Raw genomic sequence first — 18,199 nt, 5'->3', positions numbered from 1 at the left:
ACTGCTGTGGTTTATTCGGGACTTCAAAGTTACAAACAAAGCACCATGTGTGTCAGCGTCTCTCTGCTTTTATGATCACACACACAATATGATATTCTCAGTACAGCGAATCCCACAGGACACTGCATTTCACCACTGTCGTATTACACACAGAACTTGTTAACTGTGTCTGTACAAGGTAAACCGTTGGATACAGTCCCTAAGAGACATGCTGAGAGATTTACAGACTCATAATTGTTCAAATATTTTTTACACAATGCAGCTGCTTACAAAACACCATAAAAGGGGTATCATGATGCACAACATCTGCGCTACACTATTATAGGGGTCGGCAACCTTTTTGACATGAAGTGCCATGTTTTCATTTTCTTGATAGTTAATGTGCCATAACACAAAATGTCATATTTCCAATTGATTTGGACAGGCTACAAATAACAGCCTTTATTTTTGTCCTTCCTCTTTAGAAATATATTCTTTTACATTAGGATGTAGGCTTATGTAGGCCTAATGATCATTAGACTCAAGCAATAACCCACTCTCCCAGACTGTCTCTCCCAGACTAGTCAGTCTCACCCCAGTCAAAGTTATAAGCTTGAATGAATGTAGAAACACTGGAGGCAGTTAGCACTGCTCCAAAAAGAAAAGGAAGACGCAAGTCAGTCACCTCTGCAAAATTATAAATGCGTACCCATTATTACCCACGCATTATTCTATTCTTGACAAAACAAACAACCTTTGAAAAGAATTTAAATCATCCAATGTGAGCCAGACCTAATCGTCCAACATAAAAATGCCTGACCTCACAAATGCTCTTATGGCTGAATGGAAGCAAATTGAAGTAGCAATATTGTTACAACTAGTGAAAAGCAATCCCAGTATAGTGTAGAAAGATTGGACCAACCTCTGGACCAAATTCATATCACCTTTACTTCTGTATATCACATTTGCTTCCATTTAACCACAGACACTTAATATGGAGTGGTCCGGCTTATATTTGACGTTCCAATTAATTCCAAAGGTGTTTGACAGGGTTTAGGTCAGGGCTCTGTGCAGGAAAGTCATGTTCTTTCTGTCATTCTGATACAGGAAATTGCTTTCACACACTGTCTAGAATGATGTTTGACTTTTTAACTGTCTTTTTTGTCATAGTGTATCTCACTGGGACTACTGGTACTGATGAGACACTCCTGTTCTGTTGACATGTGAGTTACATGTCAGCATTGCTGGGCCTTTTATTCAATAACACTTGGAATAATTCTTGGAAGGCCCACAGGAGGAACACATTAGATGGTCCCCGTGGTGAAGAAATCTGGGACTTTCAATGAAACATTGTTTCATGGTTTCTGAGAAATGGGTCATCTGATTCAACACAATTTATGGATACACTAAGCTGGGAAGTAGACACTTAAGGATTATGACGTATGTGCTAATTGTAGTGCTATGAGAAAGTAGCTTTTGGTCCTTTGAGAAAAAATTAATAAAAGCTTATTCAACTGATAGGGAATGAGTATTTTGTTTATTATGATGGAGGCAAAAAGGCAGGTTTCTGTTCATTCTAAATTAGTCACTCTAATCACACCAGCCATTTTAAACTCTGAAAAATAATATATCCTACAATTTGTGCTGGATTAGGTACCGAGCTACCAAGCTCTCTGGCATATTTGTCTATGTAGCATCTAATGGTTATCATTATTTTCCAGTTTCCACTCTGTCCATTTCAACCCATTTCACGTCCACTGAATGGAAAGGAAACCTACCTGAAATGACATCTCCTGATGTTCACATCTAATAGATTGTCGTCAGGCTTTTGGTGCAGCAGGCAATGGAATCTTTATTTATCTTGGCACCATTTCCACTTACCATGTGCAGGAAATAGTCTAAAGAAATAGTACATAGACTTATGATGATGCACAGTGACCCATTAGTCGGATGCACCCATGCACGTACATCACACACATGGATGTAAACACACGGACAGGCTCTGCTGTTAGTGAGACTCCATTTGGTCTGAGAGGGGAGGAGAAAGTATCTAGAAAGAATACACGGTAGATCATTCAGACAATACTGGCGTATTTGGTTAATGATATCCATTTAGGCAGTGGATATTCAGCTGTCAGACGGCATCGGTTAAAGGGAACACTATTAAGCCATCAGACAATCACTCTCCCCGAAACCTTAGCTGAATATCTGAATATACGGTACACTACTTTTATAAAATGGCAGGAACTGACCCACAATGGATTCATGAATGGAATGTGCACTGCTCCTACTGGAAAAAATGTAACCCTATTACTATTCTTGTTCTTGCTCTTCATCTTCTACCACTTACTTGTTTCCTGTTTCTGTTTCAGCACTTACCACTTCTTGATTTACATTAGACAGATGCTAGGTATGTTATTTACTCATTAACCACTTTACCCCTGGTCTCCGTATTTTGGGCATATCATTATACATTTTAATATAGTGAATATAGCCGATCTGCAAGCTTATACATATACACCGGCTATTTTAGCTATTTGTCGTAGTAGCACTGTAATTCCTTGACCACTTAGCCTAACTTTGTTCATAGCACTTAATGCGACCATGTACAATGTACTGTGGATACTGTAACCTACATTCATTTTCATGTTCACTTGCCTTGAGAAGCAGAAATGATTTACCAAGATATTTTGATAGTTATTTAAGATTCTTCTTTTAACAATCAAAACACATCTTTAGTCTAATAAAGTAAGCTATTACTTTTACCAAAGGCCACTTGGCAGCTGCATTGAGGAGTGGAAAATAGCATAAGTTCGGTATGCTTTCCTCACCACCAGCTGTGTTGAAGTATTATTTCTCTGTACTTGGCAGGGGTATATCGTACTCTTTCATAAAGCAGAACTCTGGAGTTTTTGTGATAGTTTTCTCAGCCTTGCTGCTTCTTTTTTTCACTTGAGACTAATGCATTCAACCACAGCAGTGGCACACAACCAGGACATTTGGGGACACAGACCCAATTCAGGAAGGTAATGAAAAATCAGACTTTATATGTAGGCCAGGTTATACAACATTTAAGTACAGTTCTGCATATTTTTTTTTACCAACTATTTATTTGTTTTCCCATTTTTCTCCCAATGTAGTCATTATGCCTATTGTGTAATAGTCCCTTGGCCTTTCCCCTAATGTTGCTCTGGGGAGAGTGTAGACAACCACGTGTCTCCTTTGATATACATATTCACAAGCCACTTCTATTCACCTGACAGTGAGGAGTATCAGGAGAGTGTAACATGCGTGGAGAAACAAGCTAGCCATCCCAGGGCACCCTGACCAACCTGTAGGAGTCATTAGTGCAGTAGTCTCGCGTGGCTGGACTGTGACCTCCCACAATTTTCAAATGCTTCCGTCATACAGTCTGGAGCACAGAAGCTCTGATCATGAGCAAGCGATAGAGCGGATGTGAAGCCTCTTCCCCACTTCCATTTTGTCTTTACAGTCGCGCACATTTATCCTAATATAAATCAAAATCATAGTATAGCTTGCTGCTTAGCAGAAATGGAAAGGTATTTTAAAATATATGTTTTGTGAACGCGAATGCCAGCTTCCGTTACTCGGATTTTGCGAGGTGTAGTTCCAGACTCTTTATACTGGCATTTCAGGAATTGACTATATTCACACGGCAGCCATCTTGCCATTAAGTTAATGAAATGCCACCCAGTTGCCACCTCAGTTGCCACCCGGTTTCAATGCAAATTTCAAACATGGAAGCTAGGTGAATATGGTCAATAGACTCCTGTTGGCAGTTACTTTACCCCTGCTCCAACCGGAGACCCCAGCTTTATTTGATTTTCAGTATTATATTTTATATTTTGCCTGATGTGATACTTATACTGTAATTATGATGTACAGTATATACGTAGAAGTGTGGGTCATGATGACCAAAATAATAAAATCGTGGATACAAGCGACCAAAATTAGTTTTCTCAGGCTGGTGGCCAACCTTTCCCATAGAGATGGGTTGAAAAGTTCAGTCATCCAACAGAGACTCGGAGTAGAACTGCTGCTCCTTCCCTTGGAAAGGAGCCAGCTTAGGTGCTTCGGGCATCTAGTACAGATGCCCCATGAGCGTCTCACTAGGGAAGTCCCTGGTAGACTAAGGACCAGATGGGGGGGATTACAGTATATCTCCACACTGGCCTTGGAATGCCTCGGGATCCACAGGAGGAAGTGGCTAAAGGGAAGGGAAGTAATTCTGGAGCGCTATGCTGGAACGGTTGCCCCCGCGACCCGATTCCAGATAAGCGGTTGAAGATGGATGTAAATGAATGAAATACAAAGAGCTTCATTGATGTTTGGTAAGGAAGAAAAAGGTGAATACCAACCAACAAACCTTTTTGATCCAGCTGGGGAAATTCTGTCGCCGGAGGCAGAAGAACAGATGCAGAGTAAGAGAAGGGTAGCGAGTCTAGTGACACCAAAACTGATATAGTCAGAAGAAGAACAGGTCGATCCATGATATATTGGATCTATACTATACCGTGAAGTGCGCATTTAAAATGATGCCATTAATTTTTCTTGAAATCTCAGGACCTGAACTCAAATGCCATCCAGAAGTAATGAGCCATGTTTCTACCCTGCTTGAGTATTCAGAAGCAAAATCTCATATTGAAGTAATGAGGGGAGCCATATTGATTTTGCGAACAAGAAAGAATTAGAATTGTAACAGGAGAGCATTCTATCTAACTCATAACTACAACCCTAAATTGAAGTCTAAATAATATATGCTATGAACTGTTTGAACACATTTTCCCTGTGTTAAATGTACCCAAATTATACCATGGGAGGATTACTTTAATATAATTGGGTTTTGTGTCATCTTAACAATTTCAAATAAATTCCCCAAATTGCTTATGGGGAGGGGTGCAGGGTCAGAGTGGCGGTGAAAACTTGAGAATTAAGTGAGTAGCCAAGAATTTGTGAAACTACTGAACAAAGAAAGTGGATTACTGCCAAGATTCCATTCCCTGGACTCATCATACAGAGATGTGCATGGGCTTAAAGGGAATATGAGAAATTCTTCTTTCCAAAAAGAAAAGAACAAGATCCATCATAAAGGATCACAAATCAGTTTCTGACTCCACTACTGCTTTCCTTGTTGAAACCCTAAAAGAGCACACACAGCACATACTGTATATACATTACAGTACGTAGATGCAAACATCTGATATCTTATGTACTGTATAGTGTGATGTATACAAATAACCATAGTCAAATAACCATAGCCAACCAACCATACTGTGAGGTTTTGTTTGTTTCAAATTCTGATGCAGCATATTTTTGTGGACATCATTTGTATTATTTGTATTTGACTAAAAGCTGTAAAAGTATTGTAGTTGCACCAGTGTCTGCTATTTCTTTCTATTGTGCTTTTCATGTCAGATTAAGACAAAGCTAAGGCCCACCTTGGGTTGAGGTTTGTATGAACATTACATTCACCCTCTCTAAATCAAAACAAGACCCTGCATCATCTCCATATTTTAAACAGTTCATCTCAGGCAGCACAGCATCGTCTCAAGCTTCATCATCATTGCCTTGCCAAAGCAAAACACATTTTGGGGGACAAAGGTGACATTCAAGTATTCAGCTCAGTCTGGCAGAGTGGCAGCCTTGCCCATCCATAGATCACAGTAATGGTGACAAGTTTTTGAGAGCTGCGCATAAGGTTACATATAGGTTTTCATCTGAAAGCGCACACGTTTCTGGAGATGATCAGTGACGTTGCATCAGTATTGCAATGTAGATCTTCTTAATACTTTTCTGAAATCTTTACAATCCCAGCATACAATGGGAAAATGGACATATGGGCACAATACTCAAAATAGGAGAAGTATAGAATCACATATCCATTCCTGACTGTATGCAGTGAAGGGGAAGACAAGGCAAATATTTATACATTGCAGAAACTGCGTCAGGGAGTCTGCAGTCCCCTCCAGCGCTGTGTTGCTGTGAGTGGACTGTGCGGGTGGACCAGAGCAGGCTCTCTGGGAGGGAGGGAGGAAGGGAGGAGGAGGGGGAGGAGAGAGAGAGAGAGAGAGAGAGAGAGAGAGAGAGGAGAGAGAGAGAGAGAGAGAGAGAGAGAGAGAGAGAGAGAGAGAGAGAGAGAGAGAGAGAGAGAGGAGAGAGAGAGAGAGAGAGAGAGAGAGAGAGAGAGAGAGAGAGAGAGAGAGAGAGACTGGATGTAAAAGCTCAATCACAGCAAATTGTACAACATAGTGGAGAAGGCTATTTGACAGGCACAGCCTGTGAGACAGAGAGAGGGATGAGATACAGAGTCTGGAAAGATGGTTTGGGGGGCACACATTGTGTCTCAGTTTACCAGAGCTGTACCGTGTGTGTGTGTGAGTGTGTTAGGCGTGCAACGCGCCACGCACAATTTGATACCGGATTGGCGACATGAACTGCTGGCACTTCAAACGTTAATCTCTGCTACACTTCCCCATTAGTCGAGACCATACTCCGGGAAACCCGCAAACGGTGTAGTGCTGCGTGGCGTGGCACAGTGAATGGCCCCCAGCGGGCTGTCTGTTGCTGTCCCTGTCCCAGATGAAAGCAGCGTGCCACAAACTGCCATGGAGCCTTCACAGGTCCACCTCGGGCACTTGGATGGCTCTCATTTAAACGACTCTCCCCCCTCTGTCTCTCTCTCTCTTTCTCTCTCTCTCTCTCTCCACTCCCCCCCCCCCCCCCCCCTCTCTCCCCCTCTTCCACTGTTCCCTGTGTGGGAGGCATAATACATCATTTTAAGAGAGTGAGCCTGTAGTGGCCTAATTCAGCAGCTTGGGAGAAACACCAGTGAACGCAGGCCTCCTAATGAATGAATGAGCTTGACATGTAAAAATCAGAAAAGATTACCCGGCTGAGGGCATAGATTCCCAGAAGGTCCTGCCCAAAAGCATCTGTTCAGATAAAGCTCTGTTGCTTCACCAGAATAGTAAGTTGCTCCGTGCAAGAGAGCCAGCAAACGGAAAGGGGAGGTGGGGGGTGGATGGGGGGAGGGTAAAGGAGAAGTTAGGTACTTCTTTATTCCCCTGGAACAAAGTGAGAAAGCGCGAAGCTGATGCATGACAGGAAGGTGGAATGATATCGACAGGGACCTGCAGAGAATGTTAGAGACAGAGGCTAGGGCCTGGAATTTCCAAAAGGTCCTTTTGGTGGAAGCACCGAAAATAGCAGACCTCCAAGCTCACAACGCGTCGGCTATTTTCGGTGCTTTATACAGTACCACACTAAACTATGCATAACCAAGTCAATACTGGAGATGTGGCGTAATAGCATGGATTTCTACACAGAGAGGGCAATTCTTTCAACATAAGATGCTGCATTCAAGTTCAGGAGAGTTTTGACAAGGCAATTCTATTGAATGCTGCCTTCAGGTATGGCATGGAAAGAGGGCATTTGCATTTCTTTCACCATAGTAAAAACTGCATTCATGGTCTGGGAAGGTCACTTTTTACAGACAGATAAAAGGGCAGGGGTTCAAGCCCCCTTTGATGTCTATGTGTGCACGTGCCTGCATATCGATGAGATCAAGTGTTCCATGGCCATCTCATGCTGACACAAGGACGCTGAGGGTATTCTCGGGGTGGACGTAGCGTGCAAACGATAAATAAACACAGGCCTTGAAAAGCCCTCCACCTGTGACCATTGCAAAAGCAGCAGGTGCGCTTTGGTTCATTAACGAAGGCGTTCCTGACACCGAAGCCCCCCCACCACCATTAACCCCCCCCGAGGCTATCAGGAGCAGCGACTCAGTGGCCACCTTGGGACTGGATAAGGAACCTGCGCCAAGGTTAGCAATGCAATTGTTGCTTGAATAATGGAGCACTTCCCTCAGGCCTGACACCCGTGGATTTCTCTGGCAATTCTGCAAACACCTGTGAGGCCGGTCAAGGCTCTCCAGCATAAGTTGGTTTACAGCATCCACCGTTCACCGGTTACCCAAAGCCTAGCTTGTTGCCCTGTTGAACTAAAACTAGCTCAGTGTTTCTCAAACTTTTAACATTTCAAGGTCTCCCCTTAACTCTGACAGTGTACAAATGGAACCAAATGAACCAGTGAGGGTTCATTTGGTTCCATTTGTACACTGTCAGAGTTACAGACTTGTATGGGTCCATTTAGACCCCACTAAGGGAACCCACAGAGTCCCTGGAATCCACTTTGAGAACCACTGAACTAGCTCAACGACCACGTGTCTCGTTGTGCCCTGTTGAAGTGAAACTAGCTCAATGACCCTGTGTTTCGTTGCCCTGTTTAAGTGAAACTAGCCTAAGGTTGTTTGCGAATTGGAGATGCAGCCCAAAATGAACAAAATACATTTCCACCATATGGAGGATATTGCTTTTTGGAATTATGCACAGCAGAGAAAACTCACACCGAACGAGAGCTAGGTTTATTAAAGGAAGGGTTTTTCTTTAGCTCAAATTATATGTGCAAAGTCATTACTACTATTCTCTTATTTAGAATCAATGTCCAGATTCTATTTTCGTGCAGTAGCAGATGTAAACTGGTAATAACGGTGAATTAATTTACAAGGAAGCAAAATCCCCTGGCGAGCTCTGTGGCCCAGAACAATAATGAGCACATAGTAAACATTGAGACAGAAATTTGCCGTAAGCCAAAGAACAATGTGGTTAGTCTATAACACTACTACACATAATACGCAGGGATACAAAACGCTGCACACGCACATGCGCGCCACACACACGCACAAACAAACTGGCAGCAAAACTGATGGCAAACTGTCTTTGCCAGCCCCTCTGTAACAACATATGTTTGAAAGTAATTAAAAGAAGCTCCCTTGTGGTTATCATGGCATATTGAAATACAATGCGCCGAGCAAATTACCTTTCCATGCTTGTTTATATATAGCTGGGCTCCAGATCACATTGCTTTAGCTGCGCACACAGGTTTTCAAAGTTGGGGGCTGCCAGGGTGCGCAAGGGGGGCCAATTGGAAGGGAAAGGGATAGTAAAATTCATAAAAAAATAACTTTATCCTGAATTCATAGGATGCCAGTTTAACCACTTTCAATCTGGCGTCCCTATTTTGGGCATGTCATCACTGTCCGAGATTTCTCACAGTATTCACACAGTAGCAGCTTTATTAATAATATGTCATGATACCATTTGTGAGCTTGTAAAGGGGGTGTCTAAAGCCTAGAACTGACAAATACTTGGCTCCGGTCATGCTGTGGCATTGGCTTCTATTCTTCAATTCTAAGGCTTAATGTTTTAGGGAGAACCATAATCAATGACTTAAGCTTTGGGAGATAGATCTGTCTATCTGTCTATCTGTCTGTCTGTCTGTCTGTCTGTCTGTCTGTCTGTCTGTCTGTCTGTCTGTCTGTCTGTCTCTCTGTCTGTCTGTCTGTCTGTCTGTCTGTCTGTCTGTCTGTCTGTCTGTCTGTCTGTCTGTCTGTCTGTCTGTCTGTCTGTCTCTATCTATCTATCTATCTATCTATCTATCTATCTATCTATCTATCTATCTATCTATCTATCTATCTATCTATCTATCTATCTATCTATCTATCTATCTATCTATCTATCTATCTATCTACTTTATCTATCTATCTATCTATCTATCTATCTATCTACTTTATCTATCTATCTATCTACTTTATCTATCTATCTATCTACTTTATCTATCTATCTATCTATCTACTTTATCTATCTATCTATCTATCTACTTTATCTATCTATCTTATCTACTTCATCTGTCTACTTTAGCTACTTTATCTATCTGATGGTGTACTGTGTGTAAGGGGGTAGAAGGGGTGGCTCACAGCTGATTCAGCTTTGAAGTACAGCCATCTCGCTGGTTGATGTAGGCCACAGATTGAGCGTGTCCCCCTCAAGACCCCATTAAAGCACAACCCTGGGTCTGTGGGTTTGATGTTCATTGCCCGGGCAAGCTCTGCCATCAACGCATTTTGTGCCACGTGACAATGATCACAGCTTATTAAAGTGGAAATAATGACTGCTCTACCTCCGCTATGAAATATTTAACAAGGACAAAGGAGATGGCTCAAAGGTGATTTATATCTGTGTTGAAGGGGGGCGGACATAGACGTACCCATCTATAGAGGAAGTAGAGGTGAACCGTGGTTAACCTGTGCTCAGGACCAGTGTTGCAAAGTCTGCTTATTATAAGTGACTTTGGGCTCGTCTTTCTGTAAAGTCCCTTGTAAATATTGGTAGTTGCATCCAGTTGCATTTTCATGGGCTTGTTTCTACAGTGTTGCCTATTTGGGCTTGTTTAATTTTCATAATATATAAGTATTGTTTATTTATATTTTGGGGCAATGCAGTATGGTGTTTGTACTGTATAACTTCACACAAGGTAGCAATAGGGCGGAGCTGTAGTAACAACCTAGAAATGAGTTCTGGAGTCAGTCAGCTGACAATGGTCACGTCTAACGCGCGAGCGCACGCACACATCAACACTATGTTTTATGTTCCCTCAAAAGGTTAAAGTTATTGAAATCATGTTGTTTTTAAGGATCGCTTGATGCTTGTATGTTAGTTTCAGTATAGTACAATTTTGATGCTGCATATACAGCTGTGTCAAAGTAATCTGAAAAAATACACACCCTCCGGTCAATCAAAATCGAGTGTTCTTCATGGCCATGGTATGATTAAGCAATAACTCCTGACAGGCCATGCTATATTGTCATTTTGGCAGACAAACCCCTAAGGTGTGATGACAAACCCCTAAGGTGTGATAATGACAATATAACATGGCCTGGAGTGAGTTATTGCTTTTATACAACTACCAAATATGGCAACCTGGAAATCATCATCATCACATATCCCATTTAAAGCAGATTTTAACAATTAACCATAACAATTTAAAAACAAAGAAAGTACTCCCCAACTGCTTGCACAAACAAAGTGGTTGTTATCCCCTATAACTGCATGGAAGTTCCCGGATATTGTTGACAGACTTTTAAACAAGCTATTGTAATGTAAATGTGAAATGAATTAATATTGAGCTGCATGGCCTATTTCTCGCCTAAAATGTCATCAAATACCCCCCCTTTATCCTTTATACACGCACGCACGCACGCACGCACGCACGCACGCACACTCTGTAGGTGAACTAGTCTGTTAAACGGTGCTGCCCCTACAGTACTTGCTAAATACTAGTCAGTTAAACTTTAAATATTATTTATTTATAATGCCTTTCTTTCAAAACATGCTTTTATTCTGTGAAAAGACATAGTTATGAAATAGAAATCCGACAGCCCTCGCGCCACTCCCCTTAAACTTGGTGAAGTGCTAAAGGTAACTAACATACACAACTTACTTTGAGCAATCATGACGTTGCCTTGACTACTCCACTCCCTGTAAATGCTGGGGGGAAGAAAAACATTCCCTAAACCTAAACAACACACTGGATAAAGCATGTATAAAGGCATCACAATGTTCGCTGGAGCACACCAACATTCAGCGAAGTTAACTATGGTTTCAAGTGAGAAAGACATTAATTTCCTAATTCTTATGTAGTTTTTCCTGAACGAAGTAATAACAACAGATTTCGATTTGTAGGATAACAATGAGCATAATGCATGATCGCAAAATGCCCTACTTTTCTGCAGCACTTAAAATAAGATTTGGTCATTTGAATATCATATTAAGCATTTCCAAATGGCTTTCAGATGCTCTTTTTTTCCAATGAGATTTGGCTTTATAGTTTGAAATGTGCTCAGTCGTCCTAGCTTTTTTCTGAGTGCTCCCATAATTTTTTGACTAGTCGTCGTTGTTACAATATCATAATTTAAACATCAGTGACATTATTTGCTGCGCACACAGCTACTGCGAGCAAGTCAGTTATGCGAAAAACATCCGCACATCAAGGGGGTAAATGCACCCCGCTGTCATGCGCATAACTGACTTCCCTCCCGGTGCATTATCCTTACACCTTACATAATACATGCAGGGACGGAAGAAACAGTCTCTGAAGCTGTCAGAATTAATGTTAAATGTCTCCAAGGAACGACCACTGTTTTTTTCCCCTCTCTTCACCCATGGGCATTGGAGCACAAGGCAGACCTCTGGTTTGCAGTCAGCCGTGGAAGATATTTACTCTACACTATGTGGGCTTCTTCCAGCTCCTGCACATTCTTATCTCATTCTACTTAAGAAATACTGTACAACCTTTTCAGTATTTTCCATGCTACAGTACATAACACCTGAATGTCTATGTGAAATTATCGATATTGTTGCCACAGACTTGAGTAAATTAGCTCTTTTCTTTTTTGGCCCCTTGGGAAAACTGCAGAACGAGCAGAGTGAAAATGTTCTCCATCAAAGGTGAGTGAATTGGATTTTACAAGATGAATTGCTGGGACAAGAGTTTACTCCAATTATATCACCAAGAGCCTCGAATTCTAGTGCAGCTGCTTCGGCCAGCAGCAATTAAACTCAGGATTGGAGGTATCAAGATCTTGCATACTGACAAGATGTTTACAATGTGCAAGAGCTGCTAATAGAGTAAATGATAAATGATGCTGTAGGCCAACGTTTCCAGCAGTAAGATGCCAGCGGTTCTGTCCAAGATTTCATAGAGCTGACTGTCAGACCATTGGCAGAGCAAAACACAGCTGTCTTTTCCATTGGCTACAGAGCTTCTCATAAAACAATGCAGAATGTGACGGTTGTCTTTGGCTCTTATAGCTCATTTATACACACAACCAACCAAAACCTAACTGAAAAATATGCGACACTCTATTTCTGTTGAAAACATGTTGTTTTGGTTGTTCACTGGCAGAAGTTATACAGTTAGCCGTGTGCCAAAAAAAGATTTGTTTTTGGTCTTACCTGTCCTGGGCTTGGGCTCCAGAAGTACCACAGGCTGAAAACACCTAGGGTCAAAGCCAGGAAGAGCAGTCCTAGAATTAGAGCCCCTCGCTGGTAGCTGCGGTATCTGTCTTTCTTCTCGTTCCCCACCTCGACCTGAAGACAAAGGTTTGGGGGGAAATTACTCCAGGTAGCAGTTATCCTTTTGTCTCAGAATAGATACGTTTATGATATTTGGTACGGTACTACAATATGATGAAGAATTACCTGAAAGCCACACTTGAGTGGATATCTTATTAGAAAATGATTGGTGAAAGTGAAAGTCCCCCACTAAACCAATCAAGTAAAAGTCTTAAATTATCTAGTATTAACTGTGCTTAGTCATAAGTCATAACAAATTCTCTGGCAACTGCTTTCCGAAGTTTATTCTGTTCATCCAGTTTTGATGAGTCATTCTCCTCAAATTTGAGGGAGATTCTTTGTATGTTGAAATTGAATTCACCCATGGCAGAAAAAGAAGATATTTTAGATAAAGAATCACCCATACTTCAGAAATTCTAACACATCTCTTAGATATGGCCGTGGGTGGTGATGATCGATGCTGGCAGGGAGAGTTGCATGCATCTTTCATGGTAGCGCTAGCAATGAGGTGCTGAGCTGAATGAAATGGAGTAAAAAGTAAACATTTTGTATTGTAGACTAAAGTACAGATCCTCATAGATCGTCCTATTAAATGATCAAAGTAGCACCTCTGTATTATAACTCAATTAGAAACTGGCATGCCAGACAGAGCTTTTTTTTCTAAATCAAACCGTATGATGGTCTGATTCATTGATTGATGTGTGAATAAGCCGTCTGCATGTTGGCACGGTTAATAAAGTATCTTGAATCTCGAATGACTCACAAAAGGCTAGATGAATTGGTTGAAAAAACCCCAAAGAAAACATGAACAGGCAGCGATCTACTTCTATACAACCCATGACTCTCCCTTTAATGAAGCTACCGTAATGACAAAAAACATACAATGAAAGCAATGATACATGAGGCACAGCATATGGTGGAGCCGCTCTTCAAAAAGGTCACATTTATTAAACTTTTCCTCAAATTAAAACTCTCCCTGCTATAGTGAATTCCCCAAGCTTAAGGCCACAAATTAATAAAGGCAAGCTTTTGTTCCAACACAGTTCCAAGAGAGACAAAATGAAAGCATCTCAATCTCACTGGACTACTTTTGAAGCTCTCAGAGGACAACAGAAAGGGAACAAAGTAAAAACCGAACCAACTTCAATTAGAAGAATTGGTGTTGCTTATCTGCATGTCTTTTTGTGTGTGTAAGTGATGATGAAGCCTCCTTGCCCTTCCATTATGATTGAGGTTGTTGCAGTAGTTTGACTAAAGTGGATTGGGAAACACTTTTATTAATTCCTTATTCATTATAAAAAATCAAATAAAAAAAACAGTTTAGGAATATACTCTGGAATTTTGTTTCAATAATGTCTGTTTTCCCCAAATGCAAGAAACTCCACAGGATATATAATTATTTCCCTTTTTCTTTTTTCTTTTTTCCCCAATCGGGAGGACGCAGAGCCCTCGTCCTACTCCTCCCTCTCATTCCCTGCTGACAGGTACCGTCCCAGCCCAAAGGGTCACATGCAGGAACAATAAATGATCACCCTCCCCGCCCGGCTTCTCTGCCCTGAAAACTGTCCAATTGTGACAATCGTATAGATGCTCGACAAAGCCGTGGTGGATTCGAACGGCCGCGGTGGTGGGCATGCACTTTACCACTGCGCCACCCGAGCGCTATAAGATACATGGCAATTTTGGATTTGCTTTATGCAAAAGATGGTATGACGTAACAACAGAATTTAAGCGTAATTACACTTTAGTTGAGGTTTGTGTTATATAGTTACCACGCAAACTCCAACTATAAGTAATCATAGTGTGATTATTACCCCCCCCCCCCCCCCCCTTTGAATTTGTCTCTACACAGATTAAGCTGCAGCGCTCTGAAACTTTCTTGAGAGATTAACACAACCCAACCTCTACCAAAGTGTAATTTTACTTTAAGGTTTGGTTTATCATTTGGGTTAGGTGGTTGTTAGCATGACCAGTAGTTAAGACATGTTGAGCTTGTTCAAACTTAAATTTGAGGCTATAAATTACCTAATTGACCATCATACCCAACTTCATAAAGTTATGCCAATACCTTCAAAGCCATTAGTGTGCTATATGGATTTAGCATATTTTGTTTGTGGATTTAGTCTAGGTAGGCAGGTAGTCTTGTAGGTAGGCAGGTAGTCTTGTACAAAGTCATCCCATAGTTTGATAAGGTACCAAACAATTTGAATAACTGTAAAATGTGCAATACAGCATTTGCATCTCTACAACCCTTAACCACATTAACCCTTCTGTCCCTATGGTGGGCATGCCCTGATTGGTGAGAATAGGCGAGCATTCTGCAAAAACAGCAGATCTGCTTTTATTTCAGAAGAGTTTTGGTGTAGAGGGGACTCCGGTCAACAAAGTATACAGGCCATAGAGTTTACAAGAGTTTCCAGCACACTGTGTGGTCTGAAAATATAAGTAACAAATGCCATGGGTCTTTGTAGGTAGGAACACTGTATTTAACAACAACACATGCAATGCCAACAAAGTCTGTGAGGGACCAGTAATTATGAAGTATATTATGACAATTGACCTCATAAGTCATTATAAGAGGCTTTATAATGTGTTATGATTGCATTATGCGTACTTATGAGTGCTTATAGCTGTAATTAAACAGTGTTTGCAAGCTGATTGCAATGCATTTATACTTGTCCTTATAAGTAATTATACAGTAAAATGCTTTATAATGTTTTGTGATTATTCTTATAAAGCCTTATGAGTATTATGAGTTCCTCTAACTATGAATATACTGTGTTATAAGCAGATTATAATGCATTAATCATGTTTTTATTGCGACCATAGGTCGCAGTTTACTATCAGAACCGTCACAGCTTGTCCGTAGACGTTCGTTTGGACGGGTAACGCCTGTGTGGTTCCCCTGACACATCACTGTGACATCACAGGTGACATCACAGTGATGTCAGATACTCAGAGCATAAAAGGGATTCTGTTATAGATCCCCATATATGGGCATAAAAGGGATTGTATCCCAGATGATACCCAGTTAGGAGAACCACTCTAACGGAATCCATATATGGCCAAGACAGATGGCCAAGACAGATGTGGCGTGACCTTGCACTTAAGGGCGAGGTCGCTTTCCGCCCTTAGGCGTCTTACTGGTAATGAATTATAGAAAAGGGATTCATAGCAAGCGTTACCCCAAAAGGTTATTAATTAGTTAATCACCGCCTAATTTATTATTGAATATTTCATCGTTTAACAATGTTTGCGACAGACAGTGGTCGTTAAAGAAAAGTGAGTCGGATCAAAGCATGACGCCTGCAGCAAGGTATGATGAGAACCAGAAGACATAATCACAGAGCCAGACATTCCTCACACAGAGATTCTCTTTTTAGTGTGGAAAGAAAAATGTGGCTGAGATCTCCCCTCTCTCTCTCTCTGTGTGTGCTCCGGTGGGGAGCAGAAGCAATGGAAACTTAACTTGGAGGACAAACCTCTGTCTCTGCAGCATGAATATAGAGTACTCACAGAGGAGGAGGTGTAGAGGGGGGGAGGGGGGGGGGTACAGTCAGAAGAAAGAGACACAGAAATAAAGAGAGACGTAGAGATGGAGGTAGAGGCACAGTGTGTCCGGTCAGGGGTGTCGCACCAAATTCTGTGTGGGGTGCCCGCATTATTTAGTGCTTTAACTACTGTATTGAAAAATAGCACAGAGTGCCGCGCTGCGAGCTTGTTTTGTTTAGTTTATTTGATCACTCACATACATTAATACAGGTCATACATCCACTCATTGTTACAGGTGATCAAAAGGAATAGGCTGAAGCTATAAGCCTATATAGCTTGTAGATCTGCTATTTTTGAAAAATAGTGAAAATTTGAGCAAGTATTTGGTCACGGACTCCCATCTCAAAATATTTATTCCCTGGGACCCCCCAGAAAGCAAGATTTTGAGTTACAAATGTTCGCTTAAAAATACATATATTCAAAGATTTGCACACATTTTCTCGACTTTTCAAAAATAGCAGATCTACAAGCTCACAGCGCGGCACTCGGTGCCGTGCTGTGAGCTTGTATATCTTCTATTTTTCAATAGCTAAAGTGTCATGTTCTATTCAGAACTGAACTTTTGTTTGTGTTTTTGCGCCCTCTAGTGGACACTGATTTATTGGGTTTTCCTATTAGTTCAGTCATTCTCAAGTGAGACTCCATACCATGCGGTCAACAGAGCAACTGCTTAGCTACAGTAGTCCTTAGCTCTTTATGTGTATGCCTTGGAAAGTATCGTCTGTGAGTATCATAATTGCAATCATTTCAAAGGTGTATTGTGCATTTTGTAACCACATGGTTATCTTTCTTTCCCCATTACTAATGTTGGTACTGAGCTGCTAGCCTCCTGAATTGTTTGTTGCTAAGCTAGCTAGCTTCCATTGCTCCTGTGTTCTTTGTTGTGGTAGTCCTGTCACATTATCACAGATTCACTGTTGTTGGTCAACATTATTAGCTTCATGCAAGCTCTAGAGAAGCATTGTGGCTTTGTGTCAATTCATATGTGTTACAGTTCATGATAATTCAGGACAGTAATTCATTAGCCTATATCTCATTGCAATTCATGTGTGATACAGTAATATTATCTCATGTTTGCTAATTCATAATTGCATAAGTGCAGTATCATTTAAATAGGTTAAAAACAATTAAGAGGCCTACAGGCTATTTACATTCTATTTACAGTAGTCATTTCATGTCATTTAAAAGGGTGATTTACACTGGTACATGTGTGCTGCTTGTAGCCTTTTGTTCATGCTGTTTATTTTATTGGATACGTCTTATACAGTGAGCATTGTTTAATTAAGTGCTTCCTTTGTTTGTCATTGTATTTTTCAGTTTTACAAATTGGTTTGATACCTGGAATGGAGAAGAGTAAAACACCTTCAAACTTTATTCTGTCTCTGACCGTCTCTTCAAACCTACTGTTAGCTGTCTGTCTATTTGTGTCTCCTCCACACACACTGAGGACAGAACAGTAAAAAGACGTCTTCACAGCGGGCACGCTGCATCGAAAGAAAAACAGGATACTGAAGCACCGCTCTGACCTGCATCAATCCCCTGCAACCACCCTCCAGAGACAATCACCATGTCAGCTAAAGGGGAGCCAGCCAAGAAACAACCACCTCCCACAGGTGATGATAAAGACAGTGTCAGTTCGGGCTCAACCACAGCCAGTGGGAGGGCAGCCAAGG

General features: G+C 41.3%; 1 protein-coding gene across 1 annotated transcript in view; it reads right to left on the bottom strand.

The window, feature by feature from the left end:
- The window catches only part of tnmd (tenomodulin), a gene marked incomplete at both ends in the record, with an annotated part of 58,183 nt that overhangs the window by 34,681 nt on the left and 5,303 nt on the right, over positions 1-18,199 (bottom strand). Inside the window, one exon of the mRNA XM_080745469.1 lies at positions 12,855-12,989. Within this exon, the coding sequence (XP_080601595.1) occupies positions 12,855-12,989 (135 nt within the window). The remainder of the gene's footprint in view (positions 1-12,854; positions 12,990-18,199) is intronic.

This window comes from Nannobrachium achirus (genome assembly GCF_963921795.1).
Source record: "Nannobrachium achirus genome assembly, chromosome: 17".
In the NCBI taxonomy this organism is placed as follows: Eukaryota; Metazoa; Chordata; class Actinopteri; order Myctophiformes; family Myctophidae; genus Nannobrachium; species Nannobrachium achirus.
Note: the sequence above shows the minus strand (reverse complement) of the source record. Positions and strands in the feature narration are given on the sequence as shown.